This window comes from Salvia splendens, chromosome 9 (assembly GCF_004379255.2).
Source record: "Salvia splendens isolate huo1 chromosome 9, SspV2, whole genome shotgun sequence".
In the NCBI taxonomy this organism is placed as follows: domain Eukaryota; kingdom Viridiplantae; phylum Streptophyta; class Magnoliopsida; order Lamiales; family Lamiaceae; genus Salvia; species Salvia splendens.
In genome coordinates this window covers 16455891-16481161 of record NC_056040.1, presented here as the reverse complement: position 1 = coordinate 16481161, position 25271 = coordinate 16455891, and the positions used below count along the sequence as shown (strand labels likewise).

The window sequence follows — 25271 nt, the reverse complement described above, 5'->3', positions numbered from 1 at the left end:
TTCTAACCCCTGGCAACTGCTCCGATGCCATTCTAAACAATGTTTGTGAATGTTTCAATTCCTATATACTCGAAGCAAGGAGTAAGCATGTGTTAGATACGCTAGATGATATGGGAACCAAACTAATATAGAGGCTTTATAGAAAGAGGATAGAAGTGGAGACTATGGGAAGTGATTCAACTGTGTGCAAAAAGGTCAGGAAGAAAATAGAAGCTATGGTATATGAAAGTAGAAACTGTACCACAATTCCTGCGGTTGGGGGGAAATTTGAAGTTGGACATTTTGAAGATAGGTTTGTAGTGACTCCTTCCTTAAAGATGTGTGGGTGTAGGAAATGGGATTTGACTGGCATCCCATGTATTCATGCATGCGCTGCTATTCATTTTCTCAAGCAAAATGTTGATGATTATGTGCATGAATACTACTCCTTGAGGAAGTACATGAAGGCATATGGATATGGGTTACCAGCATTGAATGGAGAGAAGCTCTGGCCTCAGGCTGAGGGGTACCCGGTTGTGCCTCCTCCTGTGAAGAAGATGCCCGGCAGACTGAAGAAGGTTAGAAGGAGAGATCTGTTCGAGAAGGATCCTGCCAGACCCAACAGAATGAAGAAGATCTGTGTGATGACATGCCAGAAGTGTTTACAAGAAGGCCACAACTCCAGAACTTGCAAGAATGAGCCAGTTGTAGTGCAACCGAAGCCAAAGGTTAATCAACTCCAGTTTATACTTCAACATTTTTGCTAACATATGTTACTACTATCTACTAACATTGCAACTGCTATACTTATAGGCGAAGATGGGGAGGCCTCGCAAGACACCATCCCTTGAAGGAAGTGGCACCACCGCAATTACGGGGAGAGGTGGAAGAAGGGGAGGCCGTGGAGGAGGCCGTGGTGGAGGGCGCACTGGAGGACGTGGCTCAATCCCAACGCAGCAAAACAATAACAACAATGTTTGAAGACAATGTTTTGTGTATTTGAAAGTGTCAAGTGACTGTATTTGGAAGACAAATTTGTTTTAACTGTGATTTTGCAATGTGTTTTGTGAACACCAAACAATGACTGTATCAATTTGTATGGGAGCATGAGACTTTGGAATTGGATGATATTGTATGTGTTAAACCGTGTGTTGTGTTCAACCAAACCTATATGTCTGAACCATGTGTGGTGTTGCACCAAAAACATACTATGAGGCAGAGTACTATAACTCACACTATGCTGCTTTTGAACTCAAAACTCAATGCATTCATAGAGGAAAATTCACTACATAGGAGTGTATTACATTGGAGTTCAACATGCATAGATCATTACATAGAAGTTATGTTAGCTAAGCTACAACAAGATCCGAAGTTATGTTAGCTAAGCTACAACAAGATCCACAAGACGATACATAACATGCAAATGACAATGATAAAGGTTCCTTGTGAGGGAAACCTTCCATGTGCCCAAGAAATACCCAAAGCGGTGTTTGATTTCAATTTTTTTGTGTTTTCAAAGATAAAGTAAAGATAAGTTGAGCTAGCCACAAAAACTAAACTCAAAATGGTTTTGGATGGAGAGAAAGAAGGTGAGAAGAAAGTGTAAAGAAGGAGGAATCCTCTTTGAGGACCTATGACCTCCCACAAAGAGATGTGGGCAACCCTAGGCTACTTTCACCCAAAGCAAACACTCCATTGGCTCCACATTCATGACTACACAACCATAAATGCATACCTATACTTGATTTAGCCAAATGAACATAAAACAAGCAACCTACAATGTAGGAATTTGGATAGAAATCTCACATGGGAGATGCTCTCAAAGGAGTCTTCATAATAACATTCATCAAAGTCTCCAAATAAATGTCTCACAAATGGTATTTATAGCTAGGGTTGGAAACCCAAGAAAATGGCCCAAAATAAGTGAAAAATTGGCAAAAACAGTGCCGACGCCCGACCGGGCGTTTAGAAAATGACAAATTGCCCGACCGGGCGAATTTTCTGCCTAAATTCTTAAAATCGGACACAAACGCCCGACCGGGCGTTTTGCATAAGGGAAAACGCCCGCCCGCGCGTTTTGTTCTGCATGGCGCGGCTTTCTTCAAACGGCCATATCTCTCTCATCCGAACTCCGTTTGAGGCGTGAAACATACTCACGCGACCCTCTTTCGAAGACGAAGACATCGGTTGCCTTGGAAGAGAATTTGGACGTCATTTGATTTGTCAGATCACTGCTTGAATCAGACCCCAGCTACATCTTAGCTCCTTGTCATGGCCTTTTCATCGTTCTAGGACCCCAATCTACCCAAGGCTCATGGAGTACGAGTGACTCTTGAGGCTCGGAACTTGTGGTCGTATCATCCTATCCTTCTTTGGAAGGATTTGTCCTCAAATCCGAGCGTTCTTCTTTCCTATCATCCTTGGGAGGCCATCATTGGACCCCAATCAACCCACGGCTCACGTCTTCGGAGTGACTCTTGATGCCCGGCATACGTGGTCATATCATCCTCCTCTCCTTGAAAAGGATTTGTCCTCAAATCCCGCCCGCGCGTACCTACAAGAGTGAACATGAACCAATCAAGTATCATGGTACGATAAAAGGGATTATGACCACCACAACATCCAAAATATGGTATCACACCAATAAGGTGGGTATAATCATGCACAAAACCAAACGGCAAACTAACATATTCATGCTTCATCAAATTCAAGACCATGTAACAAGAAGTATGAGAACATAAATTCATGGATTCTTTCATGTCCAAAGCACAACCATATGAAGAAAAGTCTTTAGCAAGGTGGTTTCCATAAATTATTACCACTCCATTGATTGGGTTAATTGATGCATAATAGAAACCAAGCATAAGCCAATTCATCACATTCTCAATTCCCTTGTCGTGGATGATTCTAACATGCATAGCAATATGATCAAATGAACCAATCTCATTCAAGAATACATAACATCTATTCCGCTTACCAATCGACAAATGTAGGTTTTCATGCAAATAGACATTCTCAATAGCTAACATGTGACCAAGGATATTAGAACACTTCAAATAGCGATCACCATAACAAAATACATCAAGCTCATCAAGATATCCTTCATGCCAATACTCAAATAATTTCAAAATATCGGCACTAGATGTGGGTGCACATAAGCCTATACATTCTTTAACAATGAAATCCCAAACAAGACCACTAGAAACAAAGTCTTTAATAAAAGGACCATAAAACATCCCAATTACGTTGAAAGGCTTGATTGACATGCAATAAAAACAACTAACATGCCAAAACACACATACCCCAAGCACTTTGTTTCTATTTGGCTCAATCATCCCTACACTATCTATGCCCAAATTCTTGAATATCTTTACAAAAGATTTGACATTCACATTAGGGATAAAGGTACACAAGAAAGGGTATTCATATTGTGCATAGTCGAATATCACCAAGAAAAACCTAAGCACAAAATCTCTAACCTCAAGATCATACAAGGGAAGACCATCAATAATCATTAACACATCATTCTTGCTCAAATAAGGAATACTCTTCCTCAAATTGACAAACTTTTGTCCAACACATAAAGTAGGTTCATGACAATTCACATCAAGCTTGCAAGAAGATATGTCAATCAACAAACCAATTTTATCAAAAAGGATTTCACTCAATTGCCCCAACAATCTCAAAGCATGAACACAAATATGAGAACGATACATTGTTATGCCATTAATCACAACACAATCTACAAGAGACATATGAGTGGAAAAATCCTTCACAAAACGGCCATAGAACACTCCAATCCCATTGAAGGGTCTAACCACCTTGCATTGAAAACATAGCCCACACCAAGTTCTAAAGTCACTATCCATGTCACTTCTCTTCGTCCTACTATTCTCATCTACATACTCATGAAGCTCAAAGTTACCAACAAATGAAAGCTTAGGCATCTTGGCACGAAAGGAAGTCACTCCAACATTCAAGGTAGATTTCACAAGAGAGTAGTCATGTCTATCAATGCTAGTATTTAACCCAAAAGGATCAACATGTGAGGCAAAAATAGATTTATCCTCCAAAGATTCAAGCTCATGAGCCCACTTTTTACACAAATCATCATTAACAAATCTATCAACACAAAGGGACTTCTCTAATGTAATCACACTCAAAGAATCATCACAAGAAGATAAAGATAGTGCACTTGAACCTTGGGCAAGGAGTTCATCCACTTGCCCTCGTTCCTCTTGATCCTTTTCCGGGGGCATAGTTTCCAAGCCATGTGCAACTTGATACTTCACTTCCATGTCTTTAACTTTACTCACTACAAAGTCATCAACACAAGAAGACATACAAGTAGTGTTAGTAGGTAAAAACTTATTTTCCTCACCAAGGGCAAGAGGCAAAGGTTCATTTGGTGCCCACCCAAGGTTGGCCTTAGAATCTAACAAACACCCTTTACTCACTTGTGCTTGTGGTTTTTCTCTCATTTGATATTTTTCTTTTCTCTCACCCCAACCACTCCCTCTTGACTTTTGCACCTCACACTCTTGTCTTTTATCACGCTCTCTTGGCTTTTTAGACTCACTTTCACTCTCAAGCCTTTTTTCTCTCTCTCGGTTATCTCTTCTATCACTTTGGATTAAAATCGATGAAGATGAGGCATCCGGACACAAACCATGAGGCACCTTCGGGGTATGGAAAGAAGAGGATGTGCCCTTACAACTTAATGAGGTGAATGTTTGGTTTATGTCCCCACCACCATGTCGATCAAAAGGACCAATACGTACACTACATGGAACTTCTCTTTCAATTTCCCTCTCAAGCCCCGGAATTCTACAAAACTCTCTCTTTTTGCTTCTACGAGGAGGCTCTTCATAACGCCTTGAGACTCGTTCCCTTCTAATCCCTCTATTAATTACATTATCATGCCCCCTTGACACATAATCACCTCTACCATGCCTCTCTCGACTATATTCTTCATAGTACTTATAATCTTGATGAGGTCTTTCTTCATATTCCAACTCTTGCTCTCCTCGACCCCAATTGTCACAAGCTATCCTCCTTTCACTCCTCAATGAGTTAAGTTGCCAATCACGGACCTTAGTGTAAACATCCATAAAGGTGTACCTACACAAATAACAAACAATACACTAGGAGCTAGTCCAAGTGTGGTTAGCAAAAACACAACTCACCCACACAACAAGAGGAGATTTTAGTAAGAGCTCACTTCCCAAATGATAATCCCACCCCCAATTCGCTCACCAATGTCACTCGGAACAAAGCTTAGAATATAGTGAGGGCTAGGTTCACTCACTCTCAATATCCAACTTCCAAAATGCAAGTGCTAAGACAAATCAATCAAGGTATACACATAGGCAATATAACCAAGCAAGTAAAGCCAATCAAGCATGTGAAAGTAAGGTTCAATGCCTAAGGAAGCTAACAAACAAACTTAGTTGAGCTGAAAATTTATGTAACTCTTGGCTGATCTTTAGGAATTTTTTTGATATGGCTACCCAACCCCAAAATTGATGAAACTTGGTAGATAACAAGATTAAAGGGTTTAGAATGAGGGAAAAATATCCCCAATATAGCAGGTTTTCGAGAAGACCCTCGATTTTACGTTTTCCCCAAATCTGTCAAACTAGGGCACAAAACAGGGCAGCAACTTCACACATTAATTTGACCTATCAAATGATAGAATTTTTGGCTGAGATTTTTCAGGAAAATAGTTCATATATCAAGGTTCATGCACACCAAAAATCAGCTCAATCCTACAACAATTGACCAATAAACAAGCAAAGACTAAAACAAAAGAAATAAGGAAAAATAAGGAAAAAGAAATTTCATAGAGGTTTAAAATCAAACACTTGGTAGGCACCTAGGCTCTAGATACCAAATGATAAAGGTTCCTTGTGAGGGAAACCTTCCATGTGCCCAAGAAATACCCAAAGCGGTGTTTGATTTCAATTTTTTTGTGTTTTCAAAGATAAAGTAAAGATAAGTTGAGCTAGCCACAAAAACTAAACTCAAAATGGTTTTGGATGGAGAGAAAGAAGGTGAGAAGAAAGTGTAAAGAAGGAGGAATCCTCTTTGAGGACCTATGACCTCCCACAAAGAGATGTGGGCAACCCTAGGCTACTTTCACCCAAAGCAAACACTCCATTGGCTCCACATTCATGACTACACAACCATAAATGCATACCTATACTTGATTTAGCCAAATGAACATAAAACAAGCAACCTACAATGTAGGAATTTGGATAGAAATCTCACATGGGAGATGCTCTCAAAGGAGTCTTCATAATAACATTCATCAAAGTCTCCAAATAAATGTCTCACAAATGGTATTTATAGCTAGGGTTGGAAACCCAAGAAAATGGCCCAAAATAAGTGAAAAATTGGCAAAAACAGTGCCGACGCCCGACCGGGCGTTTAGAAAATGGCAAATTGCCCGACCGGGCGAATTTTCTGCCTAAATTCTTAAAATCGGACACAAACGCCCGACCGGGCGTTTTGCATAAGGGAAAACGCCCGCCCGCGCGTTTTGTTCTGCATGGCGCGGCTTTCTTCAAACGGCCATATCTCTCTCATCCGAACTCCGTTTGAGGCGTGAAACATACTCACGCGACCCTCTTTCGAAGACGAAGACATCGGTTGCCTTGGAAGAGAATTTGGACGTCATTTGATTTGTCAGATCACTGCTTGAATCAGACCCCAGCTACATCTTAGCTCCTTGTCATGGCCTTTTCATCGTTCTAGGACCCCAATCTACCCAAGGCTCATGGAGTACGAGTGACTCTTGAGGCTCGGAACTTGTGGTCGTATCAGACAACCTTCAAGTTCCGGTTTTGACGCTGCAACTGTCCGACAACACCTTGGAGTGCTTCAACTTCAACGATTTTCGAACAGACGCTCTCGTCGAGTGCATCCTGCTTAGCAACCCTATCTCTCAATGCTCTTTGCACGTTGTCCCTATCAAGCTTCAGTTTTTTGAAAAAATACTCTTGATTCGGTGACAATGATGGATCAATCCAACGAAAGAATTTACAGTCGTCCTCCTTCCAGACTTGGCAACGATAGAAGCGTCGTCCGGGATTGGCATTCGTATTGGATGTCACCACATCAGCTTCAAGACCGTGATCACAGACCACTGCCTCAAACCTCGGCCACGTTCTGCTCGAATGCTGGGAAGAACTCGACATCCTGCATTTGAACAATCAAAACTCATATTAACAGTCATGAACCCTAAATACCCATTGCCAATTGCACACGGGAAATCGCTAAATTGCAGGTTGCCAACTGCACAATTCGGGCACCACAAAATCTCATACTCGAAATTAAACCCTAAATCGCAAACCTAAATTGGAAACCTAAATCGACCCCTAAACCCAACGAAATCAATTGCATCTTTAACAAAAAATCGGTAGGATGAATCGCGAATTGAACCCTAAAATGAAGCAATGGTCTTACCTTGTTACTGGATTTTTCGCTTCCAATGGGGGTGGATGAATCGCGACTTGAATCCAAGAATGGAAAATGGTTGGGGGTGGATGAATCGAGCGAGAGAGGAGGAGTGAATAGCGTTTGATTTGGGCGATATAACCTAATTTTGAATGATGATCCATCAGAAACGATGTCGTTTTGAATTTTTCCGATGCCTGACACGTCGGAATTCAGGCATGCCACATAGGATTTTAAATTGCCGGAAATCACAGGGTCGGGTCGGGTCGGGTTGGGAAATACCAGACAAAAAGTAAAGTTCGTGACTTTATACGCCAAAAAAATGGCTCGTGGGAAAAACCGGAATTCGGGCAAAGTTCATGACTTTTAAGGCAGTTATCCCTAAACTTTTTATTTGTATTTTGACTACTTTTGGTAATGGATAATTTATTCTGCTAATTTTATTTTTTAATCACATTTTATTATAAAATTAAAATTATAGTATATGATATATAGTAAGACTCACTTTCCACTAGCCTTTACACACTTTCTAATACAGAGTACAATTTTTTAAATTTGTGTCCAGTTAAATATGCTCTTGTATTGATGGACGGAAGGAGTATAATTTTTGAGATATATCATATACATATATTAAATATTAAGTAATAGAAATATCTTAGACATGTATCGTGATATGTGTGACGGTCTTAAAAAGGGAGTATATGTATCAGATTCATATAAATATTGAAACGGAGGAAATATCGTTGAGAAAACACGTTTTTATCAGAAATCACATTTACCAATTAATTAGATTTTCTTTATATATCTTTATAAAATATATATATATATATATATATATATGGTCTTGTTAGGTTGAGATTTTTTAGCTTAATTGAGAATTGAGATGCATTTTCAGCCACTCATTTTGAAATGTCAACTGCAAGTAGATTATGTCAACTAAGGGGTATTATCGTCATTTCATTTCAATAGCCAGAATATCAAATGTCAACAACTCGTATTAAAATGTCAACAACTAAAAAAAATTAATTTTTTTTAATTTTTTTATTTTTTTTAAATTTTTTTTATTTTTTTTTAAATTTTTTTTAAAATTTTCGCGCGATATCAACTACTGAGGCATTATGTCAACTACGATGTGTAGTCTGCACATCAAATGTCAATAGCTCTGCACATCAAATGTCAACAGCTTATAATTGACATTATATATGTGTAGTTGACATGAATTGTATATGTAGTTGACATTATATGTGTGTAGTTGACATGAATTGTATATGTAGTTGACAAAAAAATAAATAAATAAATAAATAAAAAAATAAAAAATCGAAAAAAAAAATAATTTTTTTAAAAAAAATAAAAAAAATATTTATTAAATAAAATATATGATGAAATTACAAATATGCCCTTTCACAATTAATTAATGTAAAAATATTTTCCATGTGGCAAATTCTGGACCACTCATTTAATAAAAATGAGTGGCTTATAATGCATCTCAATTCTCAATTAGGCTAAAAAATCTCAATTGATCACAACCCTATATATATATAGGTTAGTGATCAATATATAACTAATCTTAAGTGTATAACTAGAGAACAAATCTCAGCCACATATCTTAAATGAACAAATATTATTTATTTTAATAATATAAAATATGCCAAGGGTATTTTTGGAAATTACATTATAAACTTTAAATCTGCGATCAAATTACGCAGCTTTCATTCTCTCCTTCCAAATCTGCGATCCTTTCTTTCTCCTTCAAAATTGAGAATCGAATCACATGCTATGTCGTCTGCAATTTGATATTGTCCGATTATGGAGCTGAAACGTCTTCGATCAGAATGCTGAAATTGAAAACAAAATGGACGAAAATCATGGAACTAAAAATGCTGAAACTGAATACAAATTTGATGCAATTGGGATCAAAATTGTCTACAACTAAAGACGGAATGGATGAAACTATGGAATAACACCAACATTACCAGATTTGGATTGAAAAAGTGAGAACCAATTATTGACAATTGAGATTCTCGTGAATAAGTTGGCGAAAATTAATGGTGGAATTCTCCAATATAAGCTGCAGATTTGGATGAAAATGGGTTGAATATCATTGGAAAATCATCCATACATCACTATTAGCATGATTTTACTTCACTCTTGTTTACAAAACACATCACTCTTATTCTGATTTTATGTCACTCTTGTTTACAAAACACATCACTCTTATCATGATTTTACTTCACTCTTGTTTACAAAACACATCACTCTTATTATGATTTTACTTCACTATTGTTTACAAAACACATCACTCTTAGCATGATTTTACTTCACTCTTGTTTACAAAACACATCACTCTTATTATGATTTTACTTCACTCTTGTTTACAAAACACATCACTCGTATTATGATTTTACTTCACTCTTGTTTACAAAACAAATCACTCTTATTATGATTTTACTTCACTCTTATTTACAAAACACATCACTCTTGTTTACAAAACACATCACTCTTAGCATGATTTTACTTCACTATTGTTTACAAAATACATCACTCTTAGCATGATTTTACTTCACTCTTATTTACAAAACACATCACTCTTAATATGATTTTACTTCACTCTTGTTTACAAAACACATCACTCTTATCATGAGGAAGTGATAATTTTCTACTACTCATGTAATAAAATTCAAGCAAGAAAAGTTAATTCGTCAATTTTCAACCTCTGCGTAAGTAAATAATACTATCATCATCCATCAACCTAGCATTAGTGAGGAATATAGTATTAACTATTATGGAGATCCAAATATCATTACTATTACTACTATTACTATGCATCCCACTCTTGCTCTTCAGTCTCATATTCAAATCCAAAAACACTAGAAATATCCACATCCCACCAGGCCCATGGAAGCTCCCCTTCATCGGAAACATCCACAACCTCCTCGGCGCCGTCCCTCACCGCTCCCTCCACCAACTCGCCCGCATCTTTGGCCCAACGATGCACCTCAAACTTGGCCAACTCTCCGTCGTCGTCGTCTCCTCCGCCGACGCTGCAAAGCAGATCACCAAAACCCAGCAGCGGCACCTGCTTTAGGTTCCTAACAATGTCCGGCACCAAATCCTGCAGCCACAAATCAATTTTCTCCATAGGATCGCCGCCTCTGGTGTGCGAATTGATCGATTCCTCGCTTCCGTGATCGGAGAAGAAGAAGCGGTTTCAAATGAATTCAATTTTGCAACCTACCTGATTTTGGAGTTAATTCAATAGGCTATGCAATGACCAAAATACCCCTGCTTTGTTATTATGGAGTAAATTTGTGATTGAGGGAACTAATATCTCATTAAATTCAAAAATTAATACTAGCCCTTGATTTTTTTGATCTTGTGGCTATTATTTGTTCTCTAGTTATATGGTTAAGAGGTGTTTGCCATAGATCATGACCATATATATATATATATATATATATATATATATATATATGTTAGTGATCAAGATATAACTAATCTTAAGTGTATAACTAGAGAACAAATCTTAGCCACACATCTTAATGGAACAAATATTATTTATTTTAATAATACAAAATAAGCTAAGGGTATTTTTGGAAATTACATTATGAAATTTATAACAGGCAACGTGATTCTGCCGTGCTGGAACTTTGCTGCTGAACTCCATCAACATGATGACGGTGGATGGGGGATTTGAGGATGGGGTTTCGGGCGCTTGTTTGGGAGGAGGGGCGCCAGATCGGGAACCGCTGCGGCGTGATCTGGCTGATGTACGCCGGGCTCGAGAGCGGCATGGTCGAGTGGAGGGATACGGACGACGTGAACAACAGCGTTGTGGCAGGATTGGCCACTGGAGTCTGGAGCGTTGTACAAGGCGGCATCGGGGCCGAGGGCGGCGGCGCTGGCGGGAGCGCTTGGAGGCGTGGTGGAAGATGGTGACATTGATCATTTCTTTGTTTTGAATCAGAGCAAATATGGCAATTACAAGCTCCGTCACATTTCCACGTGTCGCATTTAGAAGCCCCCCAACTGCAACCCAAATTAAATTAAAGAAATAAACACATACTATATAGTAAGTAATTTGTTGAGGATTTTGTCATTTCTCACCGAATATGATTATTCCACAAACATATCCCTCAATTGTCTGTCACCCATCCACATTTATTTCATAGATTTCTACTAGCTAATTAATTCCAACCACACATATTTACATTTCGATTTCTGATTTTTTCAAAAAAAATCCTGAAAATGATAGGGAGTAGTACTATTACCTGTTGGTCCGGTGAAGAGAGCAATCTGCCTACCCAATCAAATTAAAAAATAAATTAATGCTACTACTAAAATAAAATACATCACTATTAGTATGATTTTACTTCACTATTGTTAACAAAACACATCACTCTTAACATGATTTTACTTCACTCTTGTTTACAAAACACACTCTTGTTTATAAAACACATCACTCTTAATATGATTTTACTTCACTCTTGTTTACAAAACACATCACTCTTAGCATGATTTTACTTCACTCTTGTTTACAAAACGCATCACTCTTAGCATGATTTTACTTCTAGCATGATTTTACTTCACTCTTGTTTACAAAACACACCACTCTTAACATGATTTTACTTCACTCTTGTTTTCACTCTTGTTTACAAAACACATCACTCTTAACATGATTTTACTTCATTCTTGTTTACAAAATACATCACTCTTAGCATGATTTTACTTCACTCTTGTTTACAACACACATCACTCTTAGCATGATTTTACTTCATTCTTGTTTACAAAACACATCACTCTTAGCATGATTTTACTTCACTCTTGTTTACAAAACGCATCACTCTTAGCATGATTTTACTTCACTCTTGTTTATAAAACACATCACTCTTGTTTATAAAACACATCACTCTTAGTATGATTTTACTTCACTCTTGTTTACAAAACACATCACTCTTAGCATGATTTTACTTCACTCTTGTTTACAAAACACGTCACTCTTAGCATGATTTTACTTCACTCTTATTTACAAAACACATCACTCTTAGCATGATATTACTTCACTGTTGTGAAATTTCCATCCCAATACCAAAAGCAATTATCTCTTGTAGATTGTCAACTCTACATTATGAGATAATTTAGAGATATATATATAATCGCAATGCTCTTCTCTGTGATATTCACTTTGGGATCATAATGACATAACATATTCCCCAAAATATATTGAGCTTTATAGGGCTTTACCAACAAAAGAGGGCGATTTATTTAGGTGTCAATCGAGCTCTTGTTCTCTCAGCGTTACACATATATATGTATATGTGTGTGTGTGTGACTACGTATAATGCATTACATCAGATTGATAGAGAGGAAGAAGAAGGAAACAAAAATCTCAGTAGTTGTGCAACTAATTGTTCGTTTTTCTCTGGAAATAGAGATTGATTTCTCCCCTTTGTTTCTTCGTTTCTCTCTCCCCCAATTTCTTTCATTTCTGTTAACGTAACCACAACCAGCTGAATAGGAAACATGACTTCAGATGAACAGACAAGTAGTTATAACAAAGATAATACATTCAAGCACTGTTCATCGTTCAAATTTGATTCTGCAACATTCTCCCAATAGTCTAGAGCCATTGAGGACTTTCTGAGATGATAAGGCGAGCATTATCTCATGTAGATTGTCAACTCTTTACTCTTTAAAATCTCCATCCCAATACCAAAAGCAATTCACACAAATCAGAAAATGGCAGAGAGGGCTGGAGAAGAGATTTCAATCGAAGAGCAATACGCAAATCCCGATTTCGAGATTGCATATTTTAGCGAGAGAGATGGGGGCAGTGACAACGGCCTTGATAGCCATAGCGGCGGTGGCGCTGGGATGGTGTACAATCGAGATCGCGTGCAAGCCCTGTCTCGAGAAAGGTCGCGAAGCCATAGATCGCAACCTCAACCCCAATTACGATCCAGACGACGATATCGACACCGCCGCCACCGTTCGCGCCCCTCTCAATCCCGATTACTCTGAAGCTGCCGCCGCCGCTCCCTCCACCGTCGTCAAGGCCGTCTGATTCTGCCAGAAATCGAGCGATCTCGTCCTCGAGGAATACTATTGTGCGTTAATACGACGACATCGTTGTGCGACTGGATACCGACGGCTACGGCGACGGCTACGACGATGGCAATTGCTTGAACGCGGTTTAATTTTCCAGAACAGAGAAGAGGAGAAGAGAGAAGAAGAAATCGTGGTTGTTTTTCAAATGAAATCAATTTGGCGTGATTTTGGTATCAAGCTTTTACAAAATTACCATAATACCCACGCCTTGTTATTATGGAGTAAATTTGTGATTGAGGGAACTAATTCCTTTTTAAATTAGAAAATTACATGTATTAATACTAGCCCTTGATTTTCTTGATCTTGTGGCTGTGATTTGTTCTCTAGTTATTTGGTTAAGGGGTGTTTGCCATAGATCACTACCATATATATATATATATATATATATATATATAGGATAGTGATCAAGATATAACTAATCTTAAGTGTATAACTAGAGAACAAATCTCAGCCACACATCTTAATGGAACAAATATTAGTTATTTTAATTATAAAAAATATGCCAAGGGTATTTTTGGAAATTATATTATCAAATTTAAATCTGCGATCAATTATGTGGTTTCCTTTCTTTCTCTGTCTAGTTGAGCTATTGGTTTCCTTATAGTGTAGAATTTGAATTATTTTTGGTTCGGTTTGTGAAATTAAGCATTGAGATGTTGAATTGATTGTGTTTTGAGCTGAGAATTTACTGATTCAGCTCAATATGTGGTTTATGCAGTTGACGAGAGTTTTAGTTTGAATTGATTTTGATGGCGTTGTGTGCGGGAGTATGCTCGATATCGTATTTCGATTTTGCTGATGTGCCATTTTTTAGAAGTGGTAATTTGTCGAAAAGACGTGTTTTTGCCTGTGGTTTTGAGAGATAATAAGAGCCTCCAGAAGCAGAGGTTGAAAATTGGATGCTTTGCTTCGAGAGGAAATATGACGCCTGAATTAGAATCTGAACAGAATGATAGTGTGAGTAGCTCCAAGGACGATAATGGCGATTTTAGCCATGTGATAAAGTTCAAGATGTCAGATTCAAGATTCACGATCGAGTTAGTATTGGCCTTAGAAATATATTACTATTAGCATAATTTTACTTCATTGTTGTTAACAAAACACATCACTATTAGCATAATTTTACTTCACTATTGTTCACAAAACACATCACTCTTACTCAGATTTTACTTCACTCTTGTTCACAAAACACATCACTCTTACTCAGATTTTACTTCACTCTTGTTCACAAAACACATCAATTTTACTCAGATTTTACTTCACTCTTATTCACAAAACACATCACTCTTACTCAGATTTTACTTCACTCTTGTTCACAAAACACATCACTCTTACTCAGATTTTACTTTACCCTTGTTCACAAAACACATCACTCTTACTCAGATTTTACTTCACTCTTGTTTACAAAACACTTCACTCTTAGCGTGATTTTACTTCACTCTTGTTTACAAAACACTTCACTCATAGCATGATTTTACTTCACTCTTGTTTAAAAAATACATCACTCTTAGCATGATTTTACTTCACTCTTGTATACAAAACACTTCACTCTTGTATACAAAACACTTCACTCTTATCATGATTTTACTTCACTCTTGTTTACAAAACACTTCACTCTTAGCGTGATTTTACTTCACTCTTGTTTACAAAACACGAGTCACTAAATTAATTTCATCAAGAAACTAAAATTAAAAATACCTTCTCTATAATTAATTCCATTTCCCCCACCAGATTTACATCTTTTTGCTTTAAATCTTCAAACTAACAAAAATAAAAAAAAAAATCAAAACCAGGGTAGATGAAAAGTGAGCTTCAATTCCCTCTATATTTAAATCCTTTTACACTGCATTCTGCAGCAGCTTTAAATAGCTATGGCAAAGAATTTGAAGCTCAGAATTTGCAGAGCCATCGCCACCACTCTGCAGTCCTGCCGCTCCAAACATCCTTCTTATCTCCCAACAGATCCTATCCCTTCACTCTCACACCCCTCCGAATTCCCCCAACCTCACGCCACCAACCACCCGCCGCAATTCAATTGCCAAAATGAAAAAAATGGCACGCCGTCGCCGAAATCCCCGCGGTAGGGCTTCTTCTCCGCCGCCTACTTCCGCTTGCTCGGATTCTCGGAGCTCAACGAAGAACGCGGGTTCGTTCTCAAAGAATTGAATTTGTGAATTTGCCAATGATGTAATTTTGGCTGCAATGACAATTATACCCTGTCTTGTTATTGTGGAGTAAATTTATGATTGGTGGAATTAATTTCTCCTTAAACTCTAAAATTACATGTATTAATACTAGCCCTTGATTTTCTTGATCATGTGGCTGTGATTTGTTCTCTAGTTATAGGTTTAAGGGGCTTTAGTCATAGATCACTACCCTATATATGTATATATATATATATATATATATAGGGAGATGATCAAAATAAGTATGTGTTTAAATCCAGAAATGCAGACCAAATCTCAGCCCTAGGATTAGATGATCTAATGGTCAATAATTAACCAAAAACACGGAAGGTCATAATTAAGCAATTTTAGGTCATATTATAATATTTGGATTTAACGTCATACTAAGATCGTTTTAGGTCATGCTTTGTTAGCATGACCTACAAATTACCTAATTATGACCTAAAAGTGCCCTAATTATGATATTGTTCTGCGTTTCTGTATTTAAATCCAGTTTTGCATAGATCAAAACCCTATATATATATATATATATATATATATATATATATATAGGGTAGTGATCAAGATAGAACCATTCTTAAACGTAGAACAAATGCCAAACGGAGGTCGTTAGATCTTTTAATCCAATGGTGTTGATTTGCACAACAACTTCCCTTTACAACCAAAACTATTATTAATGGGTGAATGCAGATAAGTGAAAAAATAAAGCATGCATGGACTCTTCTTCGTTTCATTCATTCTTCGATCAACATGTGAGTTTTTTCACATGTTGAGTCCGGAATGTCGTGAAAACATAGTCTAATATGTATGATTTTTAATCTTGACCGTCATTTTTTCCTCATCCAATGAATAAAATATGTAGAGTTCTAGGTTCTACACTTAAGAATGGTTCTATCTTTAACGCAACCCTATATATATATATATATATATATATATATATATATATATATATATATATATATATATATATAATATCATATATTTAGCTAGTCAACTGCATTCAACATATACTATTAAATTACCTTTGTCACTTCCAATCATAATTTCTTTCGTTGCTCAATATTTTTTGATCATCAGTCTAATTAGTGTTTCTTCCTAAATATAAATATGGTAATTTGCACACTTTAATGAAAAATAAAAAAATACACCAAAAAAAATGTAAAAATAACAACTTGTTTTAGATAAATCAAAACTGAAAAAGCCAACATTGTCCAAATCCATTATGCCTTTCGGCATGAGTTTCAATGCCTTTCTCATCCCTATCGTTCCACATTATCAAACTCTAATTAAATTCACCCTTCTCCCATTCTCATTCTAATAAACATAAGCAAAAGAAGGGTATGTAACTTTTCAAATATTGCCCAAGTTATAGTTTTGCATAATACTTTTAATATTAGCTAGTAAATATTGCTCAAGTTATAGTTTTGCATAATACTTTTATAACCATTGAGTATGCTGAAAATGTTAAAGAATTACTATACCAATTTGGTGAATGACATAATAGTAGAGAGCAGGACAATTGAGTCACATCAGCAGTGCATGCTTGTAGATACTTCTTGTGGTAGGAGTTTCATGTATGGCTAGCCAATATTGGTGAATGAGAAAAAGATGAAGAGCTTGAACCTCAAATTTTTATTATAATTAAGAATGCGATTGTAATTATGTTTCAAAAATAAAATGAAAGCAAGTGCAAGATCTATCACCTTGGGCTTTAGTGAGCAATGATATTGTTGTCGAGCACACACATTTGAGTTACAAGGGTGTACAAAATTGGTGATTGGTAATTCTCGAAATGATTTGTGGGAGAAATTCGTAAACTCCATTTTGCATCAATAATTGAATAGATCAGCTTGGATTGTTTTATGAGTATTTAACTACTAAAATTTCGGTGCTCGTCCAATTATGCTCTCTAGTATCTCGATCACAACGACATTGTTTACCGTTTTTGAAAAATATGAACAAAATCACACTATTTTCTACACGGTTACCCCATCAATTTGAAACAATTATTTTGTTTGTTTTGCACAACTTAATTTATTAAAATTATACATGTCACCTCGCAAAAAATCAGTGAACTAAAATTTGCACTTAGTTAAATATTATTGAAATCAAATTAATTAATTAGCATCTGATTAAATGCATGCATGTATATTTCTTATTCCATTATTCCTTCAAGCCCAAATCTGAAAGCTAAAATACTAGAGGCCAATGGCCCAAATCCCAAATAACATACACATAAATTAATAAAAACAATTAAATTAAAGCAATAAAGCGCAAATTAAAAAATTATTACATTAGTTTTTCTAATTATTTGCATTTTAGTTATAATATTTTAATTTCAATTTATCTTATACCACAATCAATCAATCCAAATACAAAACAAAGTAGTAATTCAATCATTCTCTATCCTAGACATTTCCTATCCTATCTCATCCACCAAACTACACATTTAAGTAGTGATTAAAAATGGCTTAATCGATTAATTTTGGAAAGGTGAATATATCTATCAATACTGAATTTAAAACAACAAATATTACCATAAATTATTTTCAAACGGTCCATACATTTATCAACGTCGAATCAAAACTTTATTTTTTGTAATTTGATCTTGGGTAACATTTAAGGCCCAATGGGCCAGGCCTATTATCATGTCACCCCCGCGATTTTTCGTTGTATGCTCTCACCACAATTGGCGGGAAAATAAACCCTACTAAATCAGTAATCCAAAGCTTCTTCACTCAGTTCTCAGCTGTGTCCCTGTGTGTGAAAACATACTTTGAGTGTGTGTGTGGAGAGAGAGATAGAGAGGAGAATGGCAGAGGAGGCGATGGTGGAGGAGGAGTTTTCGGTGTGGAAGAAGAACACGCCGTTGCTGTATGACCTCGTTGTATGCCACTCCCTCGAATGGCCGTCACTCACCGTCCAGTGGCTGCCGACGCCGCCTTCATCTGACTCCGGCGATCTCGCCGCGCACAAATTGATCCTCGGGACGCATACATCCGATGATTGCCCCAATTTCCTCATGCTCGCCGACGCCTTCCTCCCACGCGACCCCACCTCCGCCATCGATGTCGACCCCGAGAACTCAATCGTCCCTAGGGTTTGTACAGAAAACCATTTTATGTCCATTTCTATTTCATATTCGGTTCTGTACACTACATTCTGAATTTTTTTGTGTATGAGCTCCACCTGTTTGATTAAATTACCCACCGAAATGTTCTATTGATATTTGGGGAAATGTCTTGTATAATTCTGAATGAACAAATATCCGTTTGTTTGATGTGTACATTAATATAGTACTATGTGTTTAATTATAATCGGAGGATGTTATTGATTCCTTGATTATGGTTATTATACACAGGTGGATATAGTTCAAAAAATTCGAGTTGATGGAGAAGTGAATAGGTCACGGTGTATGTTACAGAACCCAGCTTTAATCGCTGCAAAGACCAATATTCCTGAAATATTCGTGTTTGACACTGCTAAGCAGCTGGAGGATGCCAATGTCGATTGTTGCAATCCGGACTTGAGACTTCGGGGACATGATAAAGAAGGATATGGTTTGTCGTGGAGCTCCTTCAGAGAAGGATATCTATTGAGTGGTTCGAATGATTGCAAAATTTGTCTGTGGGATGTCTCTGCAACGCCTCAAAAGAAAGTGCTTGATGCAAAGTTTATTTATGAGGTAACTCATTATCTCTGTGCCCTCTTGTAATGGTTCCTTGTGCTAAAACTAATAATCTTGCACATAATAAGGTTGCTAGCATGACATTTGTTTTTGATCATAAAACACGAACTTTTGAACTAGCTGAATTTTGTGAATGTTGCTGTAGGGCCATGAGAATGTGGTTGAGGATGTATCGTGGCATTTAAAGAATGAGAACTTGTTCGGCTCTGTGGGGGATGACGGCAAACTAGTGATTTGGGACTTGCGCACAAACAAGTTCCAGCACTCTGTTGTTGTACATGAGAAAGAGGTGAATGGCTTATCTGCTGCATTTCTCGATATCAGCTTTCCATGTGCCATGTTTCCTTCAGTAATGCTTTAATTGTGGAGTGGCCTAACTATTTTTACATAAAATTCCAACTAACCACAAGACGTCTGCCTATGTATTTATATTTTCTTCTTTGATACGGTTAGCAAGAATGCTAGGCATTATTCTGAAGACAAAAAATGTGCAGAATGTATTATGCTTAACAGAGTGTTCCAGCCTGGAAAACCTCGTTGTTTATATAATTGAGGTGATTGGTACTTTTGCTCATTCAAACTCATTGTGTATTGAATTGGAGCTCATTTTCTATAACATGGACTTAGTTACCCAATTCTGAATGCCATTAAATTCACCACATAACTTTTGCTTGATCCCTCTCTTTGCTCTGGACTGATCTACTTTTTTCCTGTTTTAATATAACTTGAAGATACTTACTGAAACCTTAATTCTTTCAATATCAGGTGAATTATTTATCTTTCAATCCATTTAATGAGTGGGTTTTGGCAACTGCGTCCTCTGATTCTACAGTTGGTCTATTTGATATGCGGAACTTGAATGCTCCTCTGCATGCTCTAAGCAGTCATGAGTAAGTCCTCTGTACTTATTCAACTCTCGAATAGTGGTACTTAACTAGATCATGAGACACAGCTCCTTCTTGGTCTGGGAATTAAACTAGTTTTTATGAATTCCTCTGCTGAAAAAACCTGTGTGTTGCCATGATACCTTTACAATTGCAACAAAATAGTGCACCCTGTTCATACGCATTATTTCTTTTCATCAGTATCTAGTAGGAAGAGTGCTTTCTTTCGACTTGGATTTTAAATGCTGTTAAAGATTCATCTTGAATATTTATGTCACAAGAAAATTTCAAACTGGGTGCTTCCAGCACCAATTTTGAAATGGTATTTGCTCAAATTTAATTTGTGTCGGCTAGCTATTCCAAATTTGTGATTGCTAACTAGTACTCCATAAACCACTTTCTAATGCTATAATACCTTTTATTTGCAGGAAAGAGGTATTCCAGGTTGAATGGGATCCTAACCACGAAACGATTCTTGCATCTGCTGCTGATGACAGAAGGTTGATGGTTTGGGACCTTAACAGGTATGGTAACTTGATTACTTGATTTTTGACTCTGCATTCATTACACTCCATGCTGCTCGTGCCCGTACTCATTACATTGTACTCCATATTCATACATTAATCTATTGACGTGAATACGACTAGTGCTGATGAGGGCTGTACAACTTATGGTCTTGCTTTCAGGATTGGAGACGAGCAACTAGAAGGAGAAGCTGAAGATGGTCCTCCTGAGCTCCTCTTCTCCCATGGTGGTCATAAAGCAAAGATTTCAGACTTTTCATGGAATAAGAATCAACCATGGGTCATCTCGAGCGTAGCAGAGGACAACACACTGCAGGTCTGGCAAATGGCAGAAAGCATCTACCGTGACGATGATTTTCCGTAGGTACCCGAGTGCATAAAGATAAAATGTTTTGTAGGGGTACAACACTGAGTTCGAATTCAGCTTAATATGCAAGGAATCTTAGATATTAGGAACATATTTTGAACTCAATATTCGCCACAAATCAATGTATGCTCGCAATAGTTTCTGCGATTCTAAATTTATAATCTTATCTTTAGCCAATTCGTTTACTGATACATAAAAGTCGTGTGTAAGATCGTTGATTGACCTTTGTTTTGTGATGTGTATATCTCCATTGAAGGCCAATGTTTATTGTTATTTTTATGTGATCGGGTTCGTGTCATCTCTATCCATATGTTTTATTATACGCCTGATACACAGATTTATTTTTATACTATGTGGTTATAATTCAATAATGAATCTTCACCCCCGAAAATGCAATGGAGCAATATTCCCTTTATATAGCTGATCCTGATCATCTCTCTTGAATACTGTACAATTTAAGTAGTGAACAATTTCAACGCCTCGACTCATCATTATTTGGTGCCAACATCATATCTGTGAAAGGCTCAATGAATAATATTTCAGTTCTCCATATTCTTTATGCAGGAATTCACCGAATATATCTTCGAATAAGAGCGCTTATATTTGATTCAACTTATATAAATCAAAAAATGTGGTTAGTTATGAGTCTCATGTTTAAAAATGAAATATAGTTAGATTCAAAATTTTATTGCGTTGTTTTTGTTAGCCGAGTAACCGGTCGGTTTAGAAGGCTAACTGGTGTGTTGCAACTTGCAATTAGCGATTTGGGCTAATTAACTGAACCCACCAATTAAGTATACCACAAAAAATTGAGAAAAAGGGTCTAATTAAAAAAAAAAGTGTAAATTCGAGGGCTCGATTTTAATAAAGGGAATAAAATTAAACCTAATCGTTTGAATCTGTCTATTTCATAGTATTGGATTACATCATATGCTAATCATTAAAATAAAGAGAATGTTAAATTCAAATTAGTTCTCTTTTTTTGTACTCAACACGCTTCTTGACCATTTCCATATCCAATTTTTTTTCACAACATAATAATGACATATCTTATTTTGTTTTGATCATCAATTGGCTTCTCCTTCCATTCATCACACTCACTTTTTATGCAAGAAAAGTCTCTTCTTGATTATTCAACTTTATTTAGTTTTGATCCTTTTGTTGCCACTTAGAAAAAAATATTAGTGATATTCAGAGTTGGAGGCGCTGTGACACTCAAGTTGGGAACAGTACTAACAATTTAGTTTCTTCTTTTCCTCTTTAAATTTTGATCATCCAATGGGGACCTTTCTTTTTGTAGAAAATCTGATCACCCTGTTCTGGAAAGTCTCTGAAGATAAAATTGTGTATGACCAGTAAAAAATGGGGGACTAAATCAAACTACACATCCAATCCCAATATTGACCAAATGGAAGCAACATCCAAATGCAACTCTCTCTGTGGCTTGACGTTTACTAGTTTGTCCACAAGTCCCAAATACTACAGTGGCATCTACGAGACCCCGAATAATACCATTATACCAAGCGACGCACACGATGAGTGTCACCTGTAAAAAACAAATACGATGAAAAATCGAAAACGAAACAAGAGCTCCGGAAAATCTGCAAGCTTACACCTTTCTTGCCGGATCATGGCAAACAATAACATTTGCTCATGGCATAACATTATAAATAGAATTCCACATAGCACGATACTTAGCGTTTCCAAATTCAAGGAACAACATTCCAAAAAAGGGAAGAAAAATACAGTCAAGAACACATCAAAGACGGAATTAAACAAGTTCTGCTGCCTTTCCTGGAGGCTGACATGGGTAAATCTAAGAAAGCTTAAAAATTGAAAGATTAGTCCTCTCCCTCGAGTTCTGCTAGCTATGCTCCGATCCTTCTGCTTTACAAAGAGTAGAATATGTAAACTAATGTACACGAAACCCACAAATTTAAGCATGCCCAACTCTAGCTTATTAGAGGGAGGTGATGATGGGGCTGGCCGCTGATCTCAAAATTGAGGACGGAAATGAGCGGGAGTGCTCGTTCTCGACATTGAGATTGCCTCTGTCTGACCAGCTCTTCAGCTAAGCATTGCAGCACGCGAACCTGCTGACAAGATGTGCAAAAGCAACATCGTGTTTAGAAAGACAAGGGAATGCAAATTCCAAAGCCCAATTACAATTCTAGTTTGATCAACTAGGAACCATATAATCGTGTAAAGAGATCAGCTAGCATCTAAATCAGATATCTAACATGAAGAACAATCTTGATCGTATTATAAAATGGGGACCATATTGCACAAGCAGGCAAGCAATAGCAGTACAAAATTTAGAAACACACATTAGGCCAAAATTCACACCGTTTCATCCAACATTTCACCTAAACCTTTACTAACAAGATCAACAACATAAGCTATCTACAACATAAGCATAAACAGATATGCATGTCAGAAGGATAGCATTACTACTATTTTACAGCTAAATGACTACTAAGATAAGAATATACAATAACCTAAGCAAAATGTTAGAGAAGACAAATGATACAACGGAGAGGTTCTTATCAAGATGTTCTTATTAAGGCACTTTGAATACAAAGAGGCATATAATGGTTTACCTTTTCTTTTACTTCCAGTGGAAGTATTGGTATTAGAGACAACGTTAACATTGCCGAGTCCACAATCAGGGAATTCCTCCAGATCAGAATTTTGATTTCCCAAACACTGAAGATTGTCAAACCCACAATCCCCAAGGCCTTGTCCACTCAATGCAGCTTCTGGTACAGGATTAATGCAGTAAAGCGGATCATTGCGCTGCATATTACATGAATTGACCACGTATCTTCCAGTACTATTAGGATTCACCATGTTTTGATAGACGTCTCCACTCTTGTTCGGCTTCTGGTAAGGGAAAGAACCAATTTCTCCCTCTATCCTCCCTCTGATGTCCACGAGCAAGCACTTAAGCCTAGCAACCTCAGCCTCCAACAACGCCTGACCCTGGAGCCTCTTCATTAGCTGCTGATTCAAAGCCCTCAACCTGATAACCTCATCCTCCAACGATGCAGCCCTAGCTTTCTTCTTCTCCCTGTACTTACGCACAGCTTCACGGTTGCCCAACGGCCTCTTTTTAGATTTCTTGTCCACAGACTCAGCAGTGTCATCGCTGGGATCCTGACCTTCACTAGGAGAGGGCATAATTTGGGTATGGACATGAATACAAGTGTGCGTGTGGGATTGATCAGGGCCTGAAGGGTTGCAAGCATGAGCATGGGTGCAGGCCTGTGTTCGACCAAGACCATCGGTGTAAGCCTCTGTTCGACCAAGGGCATCATTGCAAGACTGCGTCCGACTAAGAAACTCATCTATGTCGAACGAGCAACTGCTCTGTGCATTAGTTATATCCAAGCATGACAACATTGGGTCATTTGGGAAATCAAGCTCTCCATCATCCATTTTCAGCTGATACACAGTGTTCTAACAAAACAGCTAATCCAAATCTTGCAGAATTATGTCACAATTAACCCTTTGTGTCCACCCCTTTATAGCAATAGTAAATAACAAAACCCTAGCAAAAGAAGAAAAAAAATCACAAAATTGACTAATTTAGAAGCTGAACAATTTATACAATCATGAACCAACCGTAATTACCAAGGATTGTAAAGCAAATTCCACCACAAAAATCAAAATTTTAGGTAAAATCAAAACCGGGCACTTCAATTTAAACTAAAACTAACCCTTATCGAGCAAAAGAGGGTGAAATTCAGCAAATAGAAGTCCAATAATGACAAAAAAACTAACGCAAATCCGAGATTTTACCAAAAGCAAATCGGAAGAAAAACAAAATGACTTACAAACAAGTGACGAATTCCACAAAAAATGAATCTTTGCGCAAGAGCAAGCGGCAGGAAGCGGAGATTGGGGAATATATAAGGGTGAAAAGGAAGGGCTACGAAAAGGGCTAAAAAGAGCTTTAACGAAGATACAAATGGCGATAATTTAATGGGGGCGATTTACAGGAGCCATAGATCAGATTCCTCAAAATTTCGCTGATTGCGAAACGCTAGGCTTTGATGCCTACCATTTAATTACTCCATT

The 25271-nt window shown here is 37.3% G+C and overlaps 4 protein-coding genes across 4 annotated transcripts; 2 read left to right on the top strand and 2 right to left on the bottom strand.

Moving 5' to 3' along the window:
- Positions 1-1223: 1223 nt before the first annotated feature.
- LOC121747002 (uncharacterized protein At4g04775-like) lies at positions 1224-7371 on the bottom strand. The gene is made up of 2 exons (XM_042140976.1): positions 6809-7371; positions 1224-1408 (listed from the first exon to the last, which is right to left on the bottom strand). The coding sequence occupies exons 1-2, from the start codon at positions 7176-7178 to the stop codon at positions 1329-1331; spliced, it is 450 nt and encodes a 149-aa protein (XP_041996910.1). The 5' UTR covers positions 7179-7371; the 3' UTR covers positions 1224-1328.
- Positions 7372-13203: 5832 nt separating this feature from the next.
- LOC121747948 (outer envelope membrane protein 7-like) lies at positions 13204-13498 on the top strand. The gene has a single exon (XM_042142120.1). The coding sequence runs from the start codon at positions 13259-13261 to the stop codon at positions 13496-13498; it is 240 nt and encodes a 79-aa protein (XP_041998054.1). The 5' UTR covers positions 13204-13258.
- Positions 13499-18435: 4937 nt separating this feature from the next.
- On the top strand, positions 18436-21470 carry LOC121749017 (WD-40 repeat-containing protein MSI2-like). The gene is made up of 6 exons (XM_042143625.1): positions 18436-18828; positions 19090-19413; positions 19562-19705; positions 20182-20306; positions 20729-20824; positions 20987-21470. The coding sequence occupies exons 1-6, from the start codon at positions 18541-18543 to the stop codon at positions 21186-21188; spliced, it is 1179 nt and encodes a 392-aa protein (XP_041999559.1). The 5' UTR covers positions 18436-18540; the 3' UTR covers positions 21189-21470.
- Positions 21471-22811: 1341 nt separating this feature from the next.
- On the bottom strand, positions 22812-25271 carry LOC121748486 (basic leucine zipper 19-like). Its single transcript, XM_042142875.1, has 3 exons — positions 25028-25271; positions 23792-24741; positions 22812-23284 (listed from the first exon to the last, which is right to left on the bottom strand). Exons 2-3 carry the CDS (start codon positions 24627-24629, stop codon positions 23259-23261), a joined length of 864 nt encoding a protein of 287 aa, XP_041998809.1. The 5' UTR covers positions 24630-24741; positions 25028-25271; the 3' UTR covers positions 22812-23258.

What these genes read in the sequence shown, in the direction of transcription:
- LOC121747002 (XM_042140976.1), bottom strand. Translation starts at nt 7,178, where the DNA reads ATGTCGAGTTCTTCCCAGCATTCGAGCAGAACGTGGCCGAGGTTTGAG. An exon ending in TCAAAACCGGAACTTGAAGG is followed by an intron (nt 1,409 to 6,808) that starts TTGTCTGATACG and finishes AACCTTTATCAT; the next exon opens with TGTCATTTGCATGTTATGTA.
- LOC121747948 (XM_042142120.1), top strand. Translation starts at nt 13,259, where the DNA reads ATGGGGGCAGTGACAACGGCCTTGATAGCCATAGCGGCGGTGGCGCTG.
- LOC121749017 (XM_042143625.1), top strand. Translation starts at nt 18,541, where the DNA reads ATGGCAGAGGAGGCGATGGTGGAGGAGGAGTTTTCGGTGTGGAAGAAG. An exon ending in ATGCAAAGTTTATTTATGAG is followed by an intron (nt 19,414 to 19,561) that starts GTAACTCATTAT and finishes ATGTTGCTGTAG; the next exon opens with GGCCATGAGAATGTGGTTGA. An exon ending in CATGCTCTAAGCAGTCATGA is followed by an intron (nt 20,307 to 20,728) that starts GTAAGTCCTCTG and finishes TTTTATTTGCAG; the next exon opens with GAAAGAGGTATTCCAGGTTG.
- LOC121748486 (XM_042142875.1), bottom strand. Translation starts at nt 24,629, where the DNA reads ATGGATGATGGAGAGCTTGATTTCCCAAATGACCCAATGTTGTCATGC. An exon ending in CACTGGAAGTAAAAGAAAAG is followed by an intron (nt 23,285 to 23,791) that starts GTAAACCATTAT and finishes TCTTGTCAGCAG; the next exon opens with GTTCGCGTGCTGCAATGCTT.